A 21,736-nucleotide genomic window follows, 5' to 3' on the forward strand; every position below is an offset into this window, starting at 1 on the left:
GTTTCTCTCCTTCAACACCTCCCAGATCCCCCACCCCATGCAATTCCATATCCTTAGTTTCTTTCTCACTGGAAAAAAAGACATAATCATCATAATCATAATAATTTGTTTTGTCCTCTTCTGGGTTTTGTTTATTTTATCTGCTGTGCTGTTGTTTTTAAGATTGTGCATTTCCATTCACCAGCTTTTGCTATTTCTTGAGCTATGGAAGCCTTTTTGAACTTTTTATCTACAACTCTCTTGTGAACATAGTCTTTATGTTTTCCTCTGGCGATTTCTGAGATTCTGATCTTATAATTAAAGCCATTAATCCATTTTGTGTTTTCTTTTAAATGAGATGAGATCTGTGAGTCCAGTTTCATTGCTCTACCATGGATATGCAGATTTCCTAGCAGGATTGAAGATGCTGTCTTCTTTCCAGTGTATGTTTTGGAAAATTTGTTGAAAGTCAGGATGCTCTATCTGAAAGAGATTAGTTCATTCTTTATTTTGTTTCATTGGTCTTGATATCCATTTTTTACCAGTACCAAGCTGGTTTTGTCACTATGTCTCTGGAATATAGGCTTACAGTAGTAATTGTGATGCCCCCAGTATTGATCTTTTTGTATGGGTTGTGTTGGCCATCCAGGATGCTTTATGCTCCCTAGTGAGTTTCAGAGTTATTTCTCATATCTCTGTGGAGAATGTCATTGGAATTTTAACAGGGATTGTACTGCATCTGTGGATTGCTCTTGATGGTGTGGCCTTTCTCACATGGTTATTTCTGCTGAAACATCGGCTCTTTATGCATTCTAGTTTACTTTTCAATTTCTATATAAAGTATTTTGAAGTTTTCTGTATTAAGGTCTGTCAGCCACTCAATTAAGTTTATTCCTCAGAATTCTTTTTAAGGGATTATGAATGGATTTGCTTTCCTGACTTCTTTCTTGGCATGCTCACCATTTGGAGAGAAGCTACTTCTTTGTGTATATTTCTAGAATAATTTCCATTGGCTTCTGAGGGCGGATTGATTCTGTCCCTTGGCTGATACATTTTTAGGTATCTGTTAAGTTCCTATGATCTGTGCTATGGTATGAGTTTGAGTTTTCTTTGTTGCTTTTGTTGTTGTCTGTGTGTTCTTTTTGTCAGTTTGTTTTCACACATGTGGAAAGTGTGGCCCTGTTGTCACCCACTACTGCTGTCACTGGACCGGCCAGTGCCTCCATGCCTGTTTATGCTTTTTTTTGTGAATTTGGATTGATCAATGTTTGATGCCCATGTATACATGATTTTTATATCACCTTGGTGGGTTGTTTTCTTTATTAATATGTACCAGCCTTCTTTATCTCTTCTAATTTGGGCTTAATGTCAATCTATCAAAGAGCATAGCCTTCCCTGATGTTTTTTCTGCCTCACTTCCATATCTTCACTTTCAGGATAGATGCATCTTTGCCAGTTTCACACAAACAATCCATTCTTACTGTTTAGTTCAACCAGCTGCTCCACATCTTTCAACTGGAGACCTAAAGGTGTTCTGTTCAGACGGATTTATTGAGCTCTGTAATTTTTTCTTTTCTTAGTATATTCATTTTTTCCATTTCTTTCTCCTTTATTAGTATTAGGGTTTTGTTGGTTTACTGTGTGGGACATTGTAGTGTTTTCCTATGTCTCCTTTTCTCTATATCTTCCTCATATAAAACTTATTCTTTCCTGAGTGTTTTTAATGGATTCTGCCTTTCTTCCTTGTCCTTGTATAATGTTCCTTTAACTTTCCTCTGCAATGGCCGCCTGTGGTCATGTCTTGCTTCAGTTATACTTGTCTTGATATGTCTTTAGTTCTCCACAGGTTTCACTCTATTTATTTACTTATTATTTTGTGTGTATTCTTCCTGGTTTTAGAAGATAATTTTGTAGCGTGTATCAGACAGACATTAGAAAATAGACACTGTTTTATCTATCATATGATTAGTTTTTAAGATATTATTTTATATACTAGTTATCAGGTAGCCATTGATTTTAATTTGTAATTCACTTTATGTTTTCTCTTTCTTCTTCTGCAGCTTTTATTCCAGGGCAGGAACCCTGGTGTGGCCTGGGAATTCTCACTGCCAAGGTCAAGTGATAAGAAGACCCCAGCTGCCCACCATAGCTACACATGGGCCATCGTACGCTCAGAGTGCTCTGTTTCTTGTGGAGGGGGTAAGTCACTTCTTATGCAGCCCCAGAGGAGGTATGTAGGTACCAAATCAATGTAGGTACCAAATGCCCAGCCTAGCTACTCATGGGCCATCATGTGCTCTGAGTGCTCTGCCTCCTATACAGGGGCTAGGTCACTTCTTATGCTGCCCTAGAGGTGGTGTGGAGGTACTGAATGAAATCAGGCCACTGGTGATGAGAAACAGGATCATACATGGAAATATAGTGATAGAGTATGAGATTTTTAACTCAATCTTATTCATAAAATTAACTGTAAAGTAATTTGTCACCAACTCATAGACTCAACTCCACCAAGAAACTTTATGAATGTTATAAAAACTATCTTGATCATGATAATAAACATCATGGCAGAAAGACATAGTAGATAACAGACTTACTACCTTAGCACAGAAATTTAAGAGTGAGAGATCCAAGAAATTATTTCATTTTTTTTTTATTTTGGGAATTTTCTTTGTAGTTTAATGTATCATCCATCTTTAGAAAAAGTTCCATGAGCTTCTGAAAGTAGGTTTGCTGACTCTTAGGTTGAGTGTTCTGAAGACACATTAAGCCTCTGGCCATGTGCACATGATGAAGAAGGGCCAGCATTTAGAAATCACATCCTAGGGCTCAGATTACCAGAGACACCTCTGTTTGTATTGATGCAGATTCACAGTCTGATCCTGTTTTGTGTCTATCATTATGATGAAAGTTCACAGCAAAAACTGACTTACAGGAGCAGGGGTTGGTTTCAGCTCACAGTTCTAGGTTCTAGTCTATCACTGTTGGCAGGAGCTTGGAGTATCCATCACATCACACCCACGGTCAAGATCTGAGAGCTTGCCTATGCTCAGCTCAGTCTCTCTATTCATATATGGTTTAGTGCCCTCTGCCTAGGGAATGGTGCTCATCTGCAATGGGCTGAGTCTTTAACTTATCAATTAACTTAATTCAGACAGCCTCCCAAAGACATTTCCACAGGGTCAACTCAACATATATGTATAGGATATAGGCCCTTATTGAGACTCTCCAGGCCAGTCAAGTTGGCAATAAGCTAACTGTCATATAATTCTCTCTGTCTCTCTCTCTCTCTGTCTCTCTCTGTGTCTCTGTGTCTCTGTCTCTCTCTTCTCTCTCTCTCTCTCTCTCTCTCTCTCTCTCTCTCTCTCTCTCTCCCACCTCCAAGGAGCATGCTACGCTCATTGCAGTCAAGATAAAAATCCCACATTGTCGTCTATGTGCACTCACTGTGGTCTCATATACAGTATCTTGTAGAAACCACAAAGGGTTCAGAGTAGGACTCTTGTAGCCAGCTCAGATTCCAAGGTGACTTCTGAAAAACATTTGAGACTGCCTTTTCTCTGTACAGCTGAGGTTCTGTGATGATAAACACCAGGACTCAGTCACCCTAAGCATCTTGGAGATGTTGGTATTGCTGTCTCTCTCTATAGCAACCAAAAGTTTGGGAAATGGCCCAAGACCACCTAGCAGATAACTTAGCTTGAACTCATCTGCTGAGTACCACGTACATGGTCTTCCCACTCCAGCAGACTCCAGATGGATGTACTTTTTTAAAGTTACATTTACTTACATGTGATTTATGTGTGTGTTTGTATGTTCATGTACACATGTCACCATGGTGCACATGAGGAAGTCAGAAGACAACTTGTTGAGGTCAGGTCTCTCTTTCCACCACGTCGGTCCTAGAAATCAAACTCAGGTCTTTAGGCCTAACAGCAAGTGTCTTTACCCTCTGACACATCTTACTGGCCATGACTCCACTTTAGAGAGTTATGCCCATCAGTCCACAAGAGACTTGTATCCAGGAAACATAATGTTTTCTTCCACCATCCTCCTTTTTATAATATTTTGTTGACACATGAATGTATACCTCACCTACAGGTGATGCAGATCATGGCCATTAAGGATTTATTTAGTCTCATCTCCTTAATTTCCCTTGTGGAACCTCTGTCGGAAGGCATAAGCAATGTCCATATTTATTTACTGTTAATTAATGTGACTTATTTATGAAGTGAGGACTTTTCTTCTCCTACATTTAACCACCAATTCATCCAAAGTGGTCATCTTGATGAAGTAGTTTATTAGAATGTATTCTCTCCACTTCTGAACCTTCAGAGTTTGAGAAGTCAATGGAATCCAATGGCATATATCTTTTTACACATATATAATATATTTCTATCATATTATCCCCTGATTTGGCCTTTCACTCTAGTTAGTCCCTTTCCTCTTCCCAAGTAGCACCCTCTTCTAATGTCATGTCATTCTTGTGTGACTCAATGAGTTACATCAGAGTTGTTCACAGGACATAAACCCCCTTACCAATGGCTACACTACTAAAGAAAAGGCCCCTCCCTCTCATGAAACATTAACTGTGTATAAATCCTCAGGTGAGTATGGGGCTTACAAGTCTTCCTGTCTTCTATGATGAGGTGTTTATAGGCATGATATTGCACAAGTAATCACAGCTGCTGTAACAACCATGCCATGGCTGTCAGTCAGAGAAATCCAGTCGAAAAATGATTGATTACTTCTGACACTAAATTGCCACTATTGCTCTACTAGGTATTTCCTTCCTGGGTACTCAAGTTTTTGCACATGAGGTCTCTGAGTCAGATTGCTTATAACAATCCCATCCAACTTATCCTATAGACCATCTTCTAGCACTTTGAGAATTAGCCAACAGGGAGGAAACTTCCAACCCAGTTCTGACTTGGTTTCTCTTGATCTTATCACCAAGAATGTGGTGTGATGACATATGGACTTTAGAATGGAATTCTTGGTTTCCCTAAGTTTGTAAAATTATTCAATACATTCATGCTGTTGGAGCTTTCTAAATCCCAAAATCCAAGTAGAATGGTTTAAATTATATGCTGCCTGAAAATAACTTATTCACCTGTTATACAATCAATATTAGAGCATGAAAATCCAACATCAGTATCATTTTCATATTTCCAGTTCTTGAAGAATGATAAACTGCTCATGAGTCTGATAAGAATATCTCTTGATCGTGTCTTCCTTTCTCAATGGCTTTGCATGGTTCCTTGCCTGGAGGAAAATTTGATTTATATATTCTGTACTTTCAAAATCATGTCTCATACAGACTTTTCAATGTGCTGTGTTGCATCATCTTCTTAGCTATCTACAGATATCTAGTTCCCAAATCAGAGAAGACATTTGGAAATGTCTTCACCTCTTGGTTCAATACTTGTCACCTGGCATCAGCAGTAGGGGTCCTCCTTCTGGATTTACAAACAGCCCTTTGATCTTCTGTCCTGACTCTCTAGGGAAATGGTGTCCTGGTGGTCATGAGCAGCCACTGGTCTCCACCTTCCTTTCTGGCTACTTTGTTTGTCCCTTTGTGTCTGGATTGGCAGTGAAACATCATTGAATTTCATGAACATGAATTAGTGACTTTTTAGTAGATAGCCAATATCAGTGTGGTATACCAGGACACCTCCGTGAACGAAGTGGGTATTTTTATGAACTCATTGTTTTTTAAATGCATATTGATGACCAGGGCTGGGACCTGAGCCTTTGTGTGTGTGTGGGTGGGAAGTGCTTGAGGAGGCCCGAGAGGGAACTGATCTCCAGGATATGGGGATTGTGAGCTACTCAACATGGGTGCTTGGAAATGAATTTAAATCCTCTGCAAGAGCTGTATGCACTATTAACCAACGACCCATCCTTCTAGCCCTGGTTTTAGACATGTTGGACCCACAAAAACACACTCAGTCTGGAGTGGGATTTCCCTAGTCTCCATGTGTGGTGATGGAAGATTGTAATCCTGTTATATGAAATGATCCACAAGGGAGCTCAGTGTGACATCACAAGTGTGTGTCCTGTAGAGCAGTGTTACAGAGATAGCTCCTGGAGAGCAGCAGGGCTCTCTGGTCCTACTGCTTTAATTGTCTACACTTCCCCATCTGCACAAGACCTGTCTATTACACCCTCCTACCTTTGCCTTATGTGAGACAATGTTCTGAAGCTCGGCATGACTGCTTCCCTCTTTGGAACTTTACCAGAGGAACAAGGTGGCAGAGATGAGCTGGAAATGATGCTGTGTTTCAGTTACCTTTGAGCTGATTCACTACCTCTGTGTCCTTGGCCAAGAATCTGATAAACTCAAACTGAGTGTCTATCCTCAATCTTATCTCCCTACCAACTAAAGGAAAATAAGTGAAAGAAAAAGAGTGTGTGTTCTAGAGAGGGAAGACACTTTCCTCAGTGGACCTGAGTTGGATTGACACCACACAGGTGTCTTCAAGGATGCTTATAGTTCAGGGTGGAACAAAGAAGCCCCCTTACCAAGGAGCACTCACCCTTCCCCCCACAGCCTCTCCATCAGGGCACTAGGGTCAAGCGTCTGTCCTGGGCCCTGGGCATAGGACACTTGCCTTATCCTGGTAGACATAGCCATCTCCTCTCTACACCCTCCTGGGGTGTGTACTCATGCATGCAGGGTTTCATGTCTGCACATTTGGAACCTGAGAAGGTGGGCCATCAGTGTTTATTACCTGCACATCTTCTCATTTCAATACGGATTTTTATTCCCCCAAACTCATGCAAGAGTTCAGTCCCCAAGGTCTCATGTTAGTGCAACTAACAGAGTAGAAAATTATTTCCACTACAGTATTTAGTAGAGGAAGCGTTGGGAAAAGATTAAATTCAGCTGCTCTGAGGATCGTTCTGCAGGAGTCACACGCATAAGGAAATCCCGAGGATGGAAGGGTGGGTGGAGTTGGATACACTGAAAGCACAGGAACTCATAGGAGAGGAGGGGTGCCCCGGGTGTTTTCAGCACCGATGCAAAAGTAAGGGGATGTCATTGAAGGACACATATCCTGGACTCTCATGGTCTGAGATATAAGAATGTAGCTGTAAAAGACTAGAACCCTAATCATTTAAAAGGTCTACCCTCTGCTGAAATATAAGATGAGCATAATTAATATTAGTATTTATTTAAATCAACTCAGTAGGTTACCTATATTAACAATAATAATTAAAGATGATGAAGTCATGAATTTGAGATGAAATGAGGGGGTATGGAAGTAGAAAAGAAAGGGATGGAAATGATATAAATGTAGTATTCATATATAAATTTTAACTAAATTAATATAGCTGAGAAATTAGCTTTTTTTGTAAAATAATTTTTTTAAAGATTTATTTATTTATTATGTATATAGTATTCTGCCTTCATGTGTCCCTACAGGCCAGAAGAGGGTTGTAAAATAATTTTATCTCATCAAATGAATGACAGCATTGGTTGCAAAACTATGTTAAATTTATTGTTTTGTTTATTCATTCATGACAGTCCTGGGTATTGAGCCTAGGCTTTGTGCTTATTTTAGGAAAACATTCTACCACTCAGCTATACCCTCAGTGTAAAACATATTGAATTTAAAGATGTTAAAATATAGAGAGAAATATGTAAATTCTGAAATATTGGGCATTCACACAAAGGCATGCAAGCATAGCATAGTTAAGGTTTTTCAAAAGATTTTAAGATGGTTTTGCTATCTCTTCTGCACTTTTATCTCTGGGCATGGCTGCAAGTCTTTATCACATGCTCCCTTTCTACAGGCAAGATGAACTCAAAGGAGGGATGCTACAGAGACCTGAAGGTGCAAGTGAATGCATCCTTCTGCAACCCCAAGACACGACCTGTCACAGGGCTGGTGCCCTGCAAGGTGTCAGCCTGTCCTCCCAGGTAAGAAGGCTCGGGGTTCACAGATCATTGGAGCTCTTGAGTCTGGAGCCTGAGAAGTGACCATTGCCAGCTCCTGTTTCATTTCAGGAAAAAGACAAACGGAACAAGAGCTGCCTTAATGTAGGACCAGGAAAAAGACTTTAGGGGTGATAAATAGCCTGGAAATTCCTTCACCTGTGAGAAGGAGTTCTTCCCTTAGCATCCTGATGTTTTTATAAGCATATCTATAGCAACAGTGGTGGATTCTCCTGAAGTCACTGGTGTCAGTTGCTACTGTTTGCTACGTACTTACTAGTGACGGGTACTGAAGAGCCATCCCAAGGTCTGCCTGGAGTATTGTCACACTCTTGTGCATGGGTGAGCCAGGCTGTCTGTCATCTCCTTTCTGCCCTGGAGACTGCCACCCCTCTGTTCTCTGAGATGTGGGGTTGGGAAGTTTCCTGAGAGACAGGAGCCACTGGCCATGTAAGACCTGATCCTAGACTTCACTGTCTTTGGTTTTTATGCGGTCAGTTCACAAGGAGAGGTGAAAAATCACTTGAGATGATGAAACTCTCGCTTCACTTGGCCCCTTCACAGAGCCAAGGGAACTCAGACACTTAATAAAGACCATTGTGACAGGGTGGTGGTGGTGCCCACCTTTAATCCCAGCACTCTGGAGACAGAGGCAGGCAGATGTCTGTGAGTTCAAGGCCAGCCTGGTCTACAGAGCGAGTTACAGGATCTCCAGGGCTACACAAAGAAACTCTGTCTTGAAAAACAAAAACAAAAAACAAACAAAGACAATCCAAAAATATCTTTACGTGATGATCCACAAGGTATAGCAAATGGATCCTCAGTTTGAGAAAATGCCCTGCCGAGGTACATGACTACAGGAGGGCATGATGTCGGCTCTCTACGGAGCTCCATGAGAATCCACACACCCCCCATCTCCATAGCAATGGAGACACTGGAGACACATATAACAGTTAAGCTTGGAGTTGCCTCTGCCAGAGCCTTCTCCAGAAGATGATGCCATCTCAACAGAGATGTCCCCAATGTGTGTGGGGATCTACTACTTTTCTAGGCCACCAGCCCCACCTCAGCCATGGTTCCTCCACATCACATCTCATGGCTAGCCAGAAGTTAGACAGGATTTGATGAACCCTCAGTCACTAGGGTCTCCAAAGATATTTTTGGATTGTTTTTTGTTGGTTGGTTGGTTGGTTGGTTGGTTGGTTGGTTTTTTGAGACTCTAGGATTTGTACTAGGGTGAAGGGATGTTCTTAGAATCCATGGACCCTGGGGACAATATTCTGTAGTAGCACTAGTCATATAGCTTGTCATACAGCCTGATAGGCTGATAAAAGACCACTACTGGCCATCTCTTATCTGAGTGTCCCACAGGCTGAGCTGAGCCAGATAGAAAGAGCAGAGTATGCCATGGGCTTGATCGGGTCCTGTGCGTTTAGACTCATAAAAATTAAGAAGATGGACTCTGTCCTGTCAGCTGGAGAACATGCATGGTCCCTCTGAATGTGATGACAGTTATGTGGCTAGATATGTTTGGGGAGTCCTGGGCAGTGGGACCAGGACTTATCTCAGTGCATGAAATGGTTTTTTGGAACACATTCCCTAGGGTGGGACACCTTGCTCAGCCTTAACACAGGTGGGAGGGGCTTGGTCCTGCCTCAATTTAGTATGCCAGACTTTGTTGACTCCCCAAGAGAGGCCTTGCCCTCTCTGAGGAGTGGATAGGGGGTAGGATGGAGGAAGGTGGGGGGCGGGAGAAGGAGAGGGAGTAGGAACTGGGATTGGTATGTAAAATGAAAAAAAAATTAAATTAAAAAAGAGACAGAGATTCACCACATACTCCATACTAATCAACAACATCCTCACTATAAACCTATCAACACTGCTAGTATATGATGTAAGTCAGATGGATATATTTTTGTGGTATGTGCCTTTGTATGTGTGTGCCTGTGCATGTGTGCGTGTGTGCATGCACATGCGCATGTGTGTGTGTGTGTGTGTGTGTGTGTGTGTGTGTGTGTGTGTGTGTGTGAACAAAAGCAGAACAATATCTTGGAGATTTAAAATATTTCTGCTTTTCAGGAAACTTAGGAAATTCCTCATGTTAAACCACATATAAATCTCTCATAATATTTTTACTGTTCTGGTCTCCAGGTCTCAGTTTGACTGACTCCAAAACGTCCACATTCCCTCCATACTCAATATAACTGTCACCTGATATTCCAACCTATGACACATGTCTCAAATACTTATAGAAATGAGTAAATACACAGAATAAATAGAGCTACTGACACACAGATGATCAATAAATTCATAGACATATAGATAGATGATAGATGAAAAATGGATGGTAGATCTTAGACACAGATTTTTAGATACTCAATTCATAGATAGAGAATATATTTATAGATTACATATATAGATATAATAGATGTATGATAGAGAGATAGGTATAATTAGATAGATAGATAGATAGATAGATAGATAGATAGATAGATAGTTAGATAGATAGATAGATGATAGACAGATAAATAGATAGGTAAGTGATAGATGATAGATAGATAATAATTAAATAGATAGATGACAGATAGATAATAGATAGATGATAGATAGATAGATAGATAGATAGATAGATAGATAGATAGATAGATAGATAGATGACAGGTAGAAAAGGTAGAGGATAGACACCTACATGCAGCATACATAGCTGACACCCAGAGAGGCAGGTTGTACTGCCAACTGGTGTCTGTTTTCACATGATCATTGCATGTGTTGCTCACTGGAAGCTTTAATCAGAATTAGGACTTTGGAGGGGAAATCACGAGACACTGGAGGATATTGGGCACAGTTGGTCCCATTACTTTTTCCTCCGATCCTGAAATTATTCAAAGCTGTGTCTCTGTACTTTTAAGTTTATTGAAGTTTCCAGATGGAGATTCTCTCTCTTTCAAGCATTTTTACTTTGCAGAAGAAGAGCTCACATTATAACATTTTGGGGGGTTTCGTCCATAGCTGGGGAATGGCAGGCTTTAGGGCTCTGTGCTCTGTTCTGCAGAAAGGTCATTTACATGACCATCAGATGGAACGCCAAGGGTGTCAATTTAAATCCCTCATACCCTTATTTCTGTTTGTCCTGTATATCAAAACCCCACATTACAATTGGCCATTTCTCAACACTTTCTCATAAACTTACTTCCTAACTGACTTTAAAATTGTACCATGCCATTGGGGTTGTAGTTCTGCCGTGAGTTGTTGTGTTATTAAATGGGGACCATCCTCAGCTCTGAGGTGGCTTTCTGTCTTGCAATCTGTATTATGTGGCATGAACATGATGGAACCAGCTTTGTGTCCTCTGTCTTGGTTCAGGCTGATGCACTCCGGTACTATTTATTTTTAAATAGCTGTGCATATTCCGTCAGTGGGTTTTGTTTGATCAAGTGAAGAATATCTTTTTATGTGTAAATGTAATCTACTTTTATGAACTGTGGCCACAGGTGAGGTCACTTTGGATTAATCTGTTTATTGTGTCATCCATCTACCAGATGTTTCCTTTGTATCTCACACTTCCTGCCATATCTTAAAATCAGTCGTATTTAGACTATAGATGTATTTTTGTTCACTGTTTCCAAACCTTTTTGAAAATTTCATACATGTATATAATGAAATATGATCACAACCATCTCCCATTTCACTCTTCCAGCTCCTCCCCTATCCTCACTAATGCCTGGTTTTTGTAGTTTATATTAACATTTTCTAAGAATACAAGCTACATTTTAGTGATTTGTTAAGGCATTTAATTAATGAATCGCCTATAAATAAACAGTGCTTTTCAAGCATCTTCCCTTACAATGTGAGAGTCTAGGAGAAAAGGATTATTCCTGCCTTTTATTGATTCGACCATGACTTTTGACAAGTATTAATAAGATGACTGAATCTTAGCATTTTCTCATCCTTTGTCCCCTCCTGTCTGTTTATACACAGCTTTATTTCACTAGTGAAGTTTCCGAGGAATCATGCACAGTCTTCCGTTACTTCCATAAAGCTCCCATGTATTTTAAAACAATATTCCTCAGGTTGTATTTTATATTAAAGCCTCACTTTCAAACAAATCCTCCCATCACTGTATAAACAGTGTCTCAGGGTGAGAACACGATCACAAGACCCCCTGAGACCTCATGAAGTCAGTTTGAGCTGTTTGCGCAGCTCCCTTCTAAGCTCGGTGTTCTCCTCTGCCTGCGCTCAGCTCAGGCCCCGACCATGTAACAAGTGTCTTTCTCCATCCGCTTTGCTCTGTATTGCTGTCACCCTTACTGCGTTCTGCCTCCTTTCCGTAATCACAGCCTGTTGATCTGTTTCACAGCCCCGACAACATCTGTAGGGTTTGGTGGTCTGTTCAAATAAACCCGGTGGCTGGGCCCGTCTCTGAGCTACAGTTTCCTCACTCTGCAGTTAGGTACTTCAGGCCTTTGCTGGTTGGAGGGCATGAGACTGAAGAGGAGTCTCAGAAGGGTAATTATAGTCTGGGATTCTCGGCCGTGCTTCTCCCAGCTCCAGTCACTGCCCTGTCTCACTCTCTCTTCTCGTTGTCTTCATCCATAGAATCGGCACACCAACATTTCCTAAGGGAAGTCTAGCTGGTGAACCTGGGTTTGCTGGAGTCAGCCTTCCTACAAAGTCTCTATTTCTTAATTGTGCGGTGCTATGTACTCCTGACATGAGTACTTTGAAGAAAGGGTGTTTCCGGGTTCTTTTCCAGGCTTCTTTCACCTACTCATTCAGTCTGGGTCATCTCCATTGTGAGACCTCAGGTACATGTAACCGCTGCTGCCAGCTCTGTGCTTTCCGGGTGCATTGTGGAGCCAGTGGTGGTGTATGGTATAAGTTGTGTCTAGCAGTGGGTGGGGATGGGGGTGTTTTGTTGTTTTGTCTCCTTGTTTGTTTTTCTTCTTCTTTGGGTGTGCTGAGTCTCTCAGCTATGGGCTTGACTTTTGAAAAGAAGAATCTGTGCTGTTTAATTTGAACCATCATTTCCACAGTTCCCACCATGGCTTTTAATTTTTAAAAAAGGATCAAAGATCTGTGTTTTCTTCATGAAGTTATCAATGTGATTTCCATCCACCAACTACTGTCTGCTTTTCAAGCTACCGACAGCCTGCACTCAGAATTCAGTCTGTCTGTCAGCAGGAGCATTGCTTGTCTCTGAAGCCAGGCCCTGATCCCTGCCTGGGTAAGGGTGCTACTGAGGGGCTGCCACCAAACTGGAGGTTGCCACTCTATCTTGGTTCTCATTGTGACCACATGAATGATGTGTCTCAGCATATGACTCTCATGATCATCCAAAGAATAGGTGCTGCTCCCAGACTATGCCTGGCCCCAACTCTGTCATGGCCCTTGCATATTTTGGGTACATTGTAACCTGCACCATTTAATTTTGAATGGGCATAATTGGCCTGGCACAAAACTATAGATAGATTTGTTGAACTTGTATTACACCTCACCACTTTGAATTGCAGATTTGTTATACATATTAGAATTTCTACAGATTATACACCTCATTTAGCCACTAGCCATCATTACTATAATATTGAAAAAATCAATAAACTAGATGGATTTGGACACTGGATTTATCAGCACAGATCATTTGCAGTGTTTGAGAATGTTGGAGTGTGTGTGTGTGTGTGTGTGTGTGTGTGTGTGTGTGTGTGTGTGTGTGTGTGTGTATACACTGCCCAGACATTGCTTCTACACCTTGTCTATGATCCTTCGGAATGAATGCTCACTGACTGCCCCTCTGGCTGCCACATACCAATCATTTAGACCATCTGAGCTAGGGGATGAACAAGTCCTTAAACATGGATTTTCTTTGCCCCAACTTAACAGAGGAATATCAGGCATATGCAAAACCATTCAAATATAAAATAATTTTGTATGTCCACCATACAAAATTAGTATTATTGAGCATCAGACTTTTAACAGTATTGACTGGTGATTATATCAATTACAACACAGTCAGTTTCACTAAGGAGACACCCACACACTTCAGCTCTCCTCATGCCTTCAGTTTCTGCACAAGCACTTGAAGAGCACTAGATGACATGACATTTGCAATATGAATCTCTTGAAAACTTGGGATGTCAAGATTGAAGGAGGATGCTTCCAAAGGATGATACAGACACTGGAACTTAAATATTTAGTTGGTGTCTTGGTCACTGTTCTATTGCTGTCAAGAGACACCATGACCACAGCAACTCTTATAAAACAAAGCATTTAATTGTGGCTGGCTTACAGTTTCAGAGCTTTAGTCCATTATCATCATAGCAGGAAGCATGACAACATTCAGCCAGACACAGTGCTGGAGAAATTGAGAGTCCTACATCAGCATCCACAACTGGCAGGAAAAGAGTCACTGTGCCTGACATGGGCTTTGGAAGCCTCAAAGCCACCCCATCCCCCAGTGACACACTTCCTCCAATAAGGCCATACCTACTCCAACAAGGCTACACCTCCTAATCCTTCTCAAGTGATACCACTCCCTAATGACTAAGCATTCAAATGTGTGAGCCTGTGGGGGCCATTCTTATTCAAACCACACTGTTAGTTAGGTGTAATAGCTAAAGTGTTATCTAATTAGATCATCTAATGATAAAAGCAAGGTTTTCAGGGCTTGCTTGACAGTGAGGAATCCAGCCAGTGAGCACTTAAGGGTTCCTAAGGAGAAAAAGAAAGTAACTAATCTGCAGATGTCCTGAGATGAGTGACAGTATCTGAAGAGGTGATTTCCATGGAGTCAGGAAATTATGTCATTGTTATCTTACCTGCCCTATGGATTTATTTCCTTGAATCAGTCTCTTCACACGAGAAGACCTGCCTGCTGCAAAAAAAAATGGAATTATCCAAGCTTTCACAAAAATGAAAATTCTGACTCTTTTAAACATATATGCTTAGCAGAGATCCGATCACATACTATCTACTGACCAGAAAGAAGTGCCCACAATCCCCCAGCCCTTCAAGCTCAGCTCCTACTCTTAAGGATACTACTGTCACTGTGTAGCAGCCACAGTAACTACTGCTGGGTCTGCTGCTGCTGCTGCTGCTGCTGCTGCCCCACACTTCCCCATGCTCACACCCACACCCCACCATCCAGTCCTGACTGACAGCTCTCAGTTTTTATACAAAACAAGGAAATACAATGCTCCATTTTTTCTTAGCAAGCTAGTTTCCTTGAAGGCAACATGGACTGAGTTCTGAAACTGGCATGCACTTACTGTCCCTCTGCATCCCTTGATGCAGAGGGCTGTAACTGAGACTCAGGGAGGGCCTGAGCTGATTTCACACAGTATGTCCAGGAGGCTGGGGGTCTGACTCTGAGAACAAGCACATGCAATCTGCTTCTTTGGTTTCTCTCAGAAAACTCATTGTGTTTATGGCAATTTGTGGTTTCTCAGTCACTGCGACTCTAGCATGGAACTTGAGAATCCCCCTAACTAGAGCTTTCTAAATCCTGAGAGTGTCCCCACTGGCCATGTTTCCAAGCCTCGGGGACTGAAGGGCTGTCTCCAGACTCCCACAGTCCAGATGCACTAGACAGAGAGCACCTGAAATGTACTCAAGAGCATGGTGAAGATCCCTTCTACATACTTGCCTAGGAATAAACATCCAATAAACTGAGAGGTAGCATGTCAGAAAAGCCTGCAACAGAAGGAGGAATGCCACCATGTTTACATCTTTGTGGAAAAAGGAAGACCCACAGCAGGGAAGCTCTGTCTCCTAGGATGGAACAAGGTCCTGATACTCATTCTATAGAATGTTCTGGAAAAGGAGCCAAGTGGTGGTCAGTGAATCCTCTGTGCCCCAAAACTGCACTTTGCACCTTGAGCAGTGAACAAAGCTTCGTGCTGTGGGGAGATCATACATGACAGAAGAAAGACAAGTGAACCCAAGTCCTCCGTGAAATGTTCATATCCATATTAGACACCTCAGCTTTCCCCCAGGGCCATCATAGATCACCTTCTAAGAAGAGACATCTCAGAGGCTAGAAAACAGGATGCTTCTGATGACTGGGAGGAACTGTTTTGAACAGAAAAAGACACTACATCACTGATCCAAGACTGACTGGAAAGGAAGTTCCGAGGTCCCTGTTCCTCACGGACAGTCAGCCGTGAAGAGCCACACACCACTCTCCCCTAGAGCAATGAAGTGTGCACAGACGGAGTGTGAACAGATACGTGTGACAAAACTGCAGGTGTGCAATTAGGATAAGCAAGCCACAGAGCCCCTGCCAAGGTGCATGCCCGGGGCGCTTTAGAACTGGGTCGAAGAGACAGTACTTACTACTGTAGATCGCTTGACCGGCCTTGTAAAAAAAATCTTACTTTTGCAGCAGTGAGTGCAATAGAGGAGGAAGGAACAGAGCCTCGCTCTGCCCTTCTCTACCCCTGCTGCTTCCAGATGCATGTGCTTGACCATCATGGACTGGGTAGCTGCAGCCAAGATGCTCAGCATCCCTGGGCCTCAGTCTCCTCACCTGCAAAATTGGACTCAATGTCCCCTGGTTCCTAAGGTACTAGGAATGTGAATGCAGCTCAGAGCTTTGCCTGGCATTGGCACTCCGTGGGCTGGCTGTTACTTCAGGGGATTCACTGTGAGGTGCAGTGTGTGGGGCCACCTGGACAAGCTCATTTAGTTCTTTAATATTTGTCCTGGGAATGTCAAGATTTGATGCGTGGGACTTCGAGGCCATTGTTGTCTCACTGTTGGCTACCATGGGCTTCCTTGTCCTCTTCTCATAGGACTCTAAGGCTGTGCTCCACACGTGTCTTGAGAGATGTCTCAGCTGATGTCTGTAGCTGTGTTCAATCCTTTTATTCATCAACAAAATTAACTAAATCATAAGGGTAAACTTTGGCCCTATGGGCCCAATCCTGCTGCCACCAAATCTGCATATATGGTTACAGTTAGGGCTGAAGGTGATGTGGTGGGAACACCTCTGCTTCCCAAATGGATCACTAAACTGAACCTTTTATTATCTGGCCCTTTTAGTAGGATATTTGCCTCCCCAGGCCAGGTGACTGCATCCCTCAGTGAGAGTGTCTTCATGGAAAGCGTTGTATCTGTGACACCTCTTGTTGAAAACAAAATGATGCTGTTTCCCAAGCCTTGGATGCTAGACTGCTCAGCAAAATCTCCTGGGCATCTTTTGGGGTGATTTATATAATGTGTCCATTAGCAGGTTCATCTTCTGAACAATTTGGGTGGCATCTCTCCTCAGCTAGGAACATGGCACATCCTAGAACAGGGAAGCTCCCAAGGGATGAAGCACCTTAGATAAGGAATTGTCACACCTAGGTAGCATGCAAGTTCACGTTTGTATAGATGGTGTTCACCTAAATATTGTAAGGAGGATATTCCCTGGCCAGCAGATAAGATGCCTGGGGGATCCCACAGCCTATGGGTGTGAGAGTGAACAAGAGGAAGAAAGACCTCATCCTCTTTGGGAGCATCTAATGGTGCTGCCTAAAAGCAACACAAAATAGCCCAGGCTTCTCATTTCTTGACTCAACAGGCCTCTGCAGCTTCTTCTGGAAGCTGTTCAAGTACTTGGCTATGTTTTCTCTATGAAGCACGAGATTCATGAGAGCTACTCACAGACACTTCTTTCCTATGCTCACTCATCTTCATGAGCTCTGGCACACTCTTCCAGCAGAGATGGAGGGCACTTTTGCAGATCTCTCTGGTATTTCTAGTTCAGTGAATTACTTCTTCCTCTTTAGAAAGGTGTTAATGCACTTGGTTTTCTTTCTTCATTCATTCTTTTCCTTACTCTCATTTGCAGAATTTTAAAATTTACAATATTGGCGACAGACTGAATATTCCTGCAGAATAATGTTCTCTTTATTATGTTATATGTGACAGGAAAACGGGAAGATGCTACACAACCAGTGTTCGTGTCTCTGTGGTTATTTTTGGCTTTACAATAATTCATGTTGATTGGCCATGTTTTTAATGGCCTTTCAAAGGTTTTCCAAAAACAAACGTATAAGTAATGCAATATGGAAACATAGTTTTATCTCCTTGTTTGTGTGTGAAGTTGATAAGGAACTGGGTTTATTGAGTCCTGTGCACCGCATGGAAGCATGCTCACTTTTCTGGAAAAGGGCTAAGGAGCATGCTCACTTTTCTGGATAAGGGCCAAGGGAAGGATGAAAAAGAGAGGGTGGGTGCCTCCATGAGAACTGCAGCTCCTGGTTCAGCAGCTCCTGCTGTATGCCAGCTCCTGTTCTTCTAAACACTCCATGGGGGAGGGGTTGTGTTAGGATTAACTCTAGTCTACAGGTGACGATACAAATAGGGGTGTTCATGATTTTCCAAAAGCCTCCCAAGGAAGAGGAGCAGAGATTTAAACCCAGGCATCCTGACCTAGGGTCACTTTTCTATCCCACAGCACGCTACCCCTGTGTTCAGAACCCAGATGGGCAGCAATGTATGCAAGGTCAGGAGCAAAGACAGGCTTTGATTAGCACAATCCTCTTGGTACATGGTTACAACTTGAGGGATTTCTATATCCATAGGAAAAATGAGTTCTCCGCAGCATGGGTTCACTGTGGTGAACCCAAAAGGAAACTGTGAGGAATACCATAATGCTTCGCCCATAGCAGCCTCATGTTTGTGCTCGGTTGGTGGAGACTGTCAATGTGTGAGACTTTGCATTTTCTTCAACCTGTGAGTTTCACAAAGGCGAGCCAATTCTGGAGCATGTGTTTTGTGGACAGTCGGCAGGAGCCGCATCGGTGAGGAACCTGCCACCAGCACCCTGCCCACAGCCACAGTCATCTCCAGGGGCGCCGTGTCTGCTGACCCTTCCCACAGACACAGAGCCTTTCTCTAGATGCCGTCCAGTCTGTCTCCCCACCGTCATTGTCTAGAATCCCAAATACCATCTAAGGCCCCCAACTCCCCACAGTCCTCACAGCCACACCCTCGTCCTCTCCAGTCCTTGGTTCTCTAAGACCTGTCTCTGCCACACTGAATTCGCCATGCTGTCTGTCACCTTGGGGGCCCATGCAGCCCATCTTAACCCTGCCAATTCTATGTGGCCGTCATTCCCATGGGCTTTCTCAAAGTCTATCTGGCTAGGCATGCTGCCTGGTCCATAGGCAAAGGCCCGTGGGCTCCCCTGGGGACAGCGTCTCCTCAGCTAAGTAAAGGGAAGGCACGAAATGGCATGATGCCTCACGGCTGCAGTGAGGGGGTTTGCTTTGCTGGGGAGTGGGACAGTGACTGTGGTTTAGTAGATAGTGGCTTCAGTCCAGGGTCCTATGCAGGTGCCAGGAGCCGAGATGGGCCACTGACTACTGAAGGAAGTTACTCTTAAGCCGGGGTTCCGCGTGGTGGGTCAGGAGTCATCAAGACAAGGTCTGTCTGTCTACCCGCTGTTTTTTAAAAATCGGTGAATTTACAGGGGGGCTTGAATATGTATCTTCACTTGAGATCCGTAACGGTGTCATCTGCCGAGTTTCTTGATTAATGGCCCAACCCTTTCGATGGATAAGGATCCACCTCCAAGCTCAGAGCACCGGGTTTCCAGTCTGAACTACTCACCCCACTCATCTCAGAGCAAAATCGCTTCGGTTTTTTTTTTTTCATTTTTCTCCATGTTTTACTTTTTCCTCAGCCACACCTAATTTGACAGCACTCCCACTTAATGACTGGTCTTTACTGAGTCATTCCCGAGACTCAAGTTCATTTTCTTAGAAACAAGCCTCTTTTTTCATGCTCATGTTTCACAAAGTGACACCAAACCTAATTACATTACATAGTTCCAGTGACAAGACCAGCTGGCATAAACAGGTTTTAAAGGCTGACGCAGCGGGATGGATGGAACCCAAAAGACACCAGTTTCAGCAAAGGGCTGTGGGCATCTGAGGGCAAGCTTGGCATCTCCAGGATGGTGCTTCAGTGGTGAGCAGGTCCAGAGAACTCCCTCGGGGTGAAGTCTCGGGGAGTGGATGCCTCCGTTCAGTGTGAGTGCACATCACCTTCTAAAGAGGCCAATGTGAGCTCATGGGCAGGGAGGAGACCACCCAGGCCATATGGCTGATGTCTTGTGAAGAATACAGCAGGCACAGGGAACCACCAGGACAGATTCCCATCTGAGTGGCTCTCTACCGAGAGAGGAACATGAAAGGATACTGTGAGAGCCTGCCTGTGAGAAAGTGCTTATGCGCTTCTGGTGCAGGATGGTGTAAGTACAGTCTGGGTCACCTGGGCCAATCCTCAACTGTGAACATCCCCCTGCCTCAGCCTGCCTTGTCCAAGCAGTGGGGATATTTCTTGGCCACTTCCCAAGGTGGATTGTCTGAGAGACTTGGAGGAATGAACTATTGGAGACAATTTCCCCCAGCTTCCCAGGTGGCTTTGCTTTGACACCAGAAGGCATATAGACTTCCACCAAAGCACCAAGGGTGGCTAGGTTCCTGGAGGACATCCTAAGCAAAGGACCTTGCAGACCCAAGTACCTAAGGCGTAGCTTCCTCCTTTGCAGTAGGTCAAAGGAAGGCATGTGGTGATATTTTGTGTCTGCTCTAACAAATAAAGCTTGCCTGAAGATCAGAGGGTAAAGCTAGCCACTCGTTAGTCATAGACCCAGGCACTGGATCTCACGCCTTTAATACCAGCACTAGAGCAGTAGACACAGGAAGTGATATGGCTGGACAGAGTGAGGAATATAAGATGGGAGGAGACAGAAGCTCAGATTCCTTTCAGCTGAGGACTGTGTAAAGGTAAGAACTAGTGCCTGGCTGCTCTTTTTCTCTGATCTTTCAGCTTTCACCCTAATATCTGACTCTGGGTTTTTATTAACAAGACCCATGCTACAGAGTTGCTGCCACAAACTGAAATTTGAACACAGGAAGCTCTAGTTATTTCCAACAGAACAAGGGCAAATGTCGACCTTGGTTCTGTCTGGGGACAGAGTCTGGGACTGAGACCACTGCCTGCTCCAGTTTCATTTCACTCATGCATTGGCCACCAGACCTCTGAGGCCAAACTTCCTCGGAGAAAAGCTGGTAAACAGGAGTCGCTTCTGCTTCCATACCAAGATCAAACACACCCTTCTCTTCCCATTCCTGGTGGAAACTGCATGGCGGGCAGACTTCCCAGGAACCATGACTCCACCTTCACTCAGGAACTAATCAGTCCCTCTAAGGCATCATGAGAAGTCACTGCAGCAGCCCAGTGTTCTGCAGAGAGAACGTGCTGAGATGGACAGCTTTTGTTAGAACCTGGATGAACTGAGACCATCCAGAACATGGAGGTCAACTTGCTGTTTGTGTATCTCCCAGAATTCTCTCCTCCTTGTCTTTACCTGCATAACCGAAGCTCTGTGGTCCTTGCTGATTATTTGTAAAGTAATGTGCAATGACAGGACAGTAAGAAAAGAAAATCTGGGAAAAATAGCATTTTGGCCTCTGATAAGTGAACCTTTACACGCCTTTGGCTCCCCACAGTTTGTAAAATTAACACCACAGTGACTCCTTCAGAGCAAGCATTTGATGTCTGGCTTTGCACGCTTCAGCAGAGAAATCCGCATCTAGACATGAGAACAATTCTGGGTCTGTGTCTGGCTCATTATAAATCTCTCCTTTAGCTCTACAAAGGAAAAAAAGGGGTCCAACTTTTTGAAGCTAAAGAAAATGAAGTAACTGCTAAGTGAAAATCCTTAAGGTGCCGGGAGGACTTGGCTGCCGTCACTTGCCCCTTGCCAGCCATTTGTCAGGAGCGGGCTTTCTGTTCTGACCTAGAACTAGACCCTGCACGAACTCC

The 21,736-nt window shown here is 43.2% G+C and overlaps 1 protein-coding gene across 1 annotated transcript in view; it reads left to right on the forward strand.

Annotated features, from left to right (window-relative positions):
• The window catches only part of Adamts16 (ADAM metallopeptidase with thrombospondin type 1 motif 16), a 113,958-nt gene that overhangs the window by 75,685 nt on the left and 16,537 nt on the right, over positions 1-21,736 (forward strand). Inside the window, 2 exon segments of the mRNA XM_028873676.2 lie at positions 2,040-2,178; positions 7,777-7,903. Coding sequence (XP_028729509.2) covers positions 2,040-2,178; positions 7,777-7,903 — 266 coding nt within the window.

The sequence above is a fragment of the Peromyscus leucopus genome, chromosome 19 (assembly GCF_004664715.2).
Source record: "Peromyscus leucopus breed LL Stock chromosome 19, UCI_PerLeu_2.1, whole genome shotgun sequence".
NCBI lineage: Eukaryota > Metazoa > Chordata > Mammalia > Rodentia > Cricetidae > Peromyscus > Peromyscus leucopus.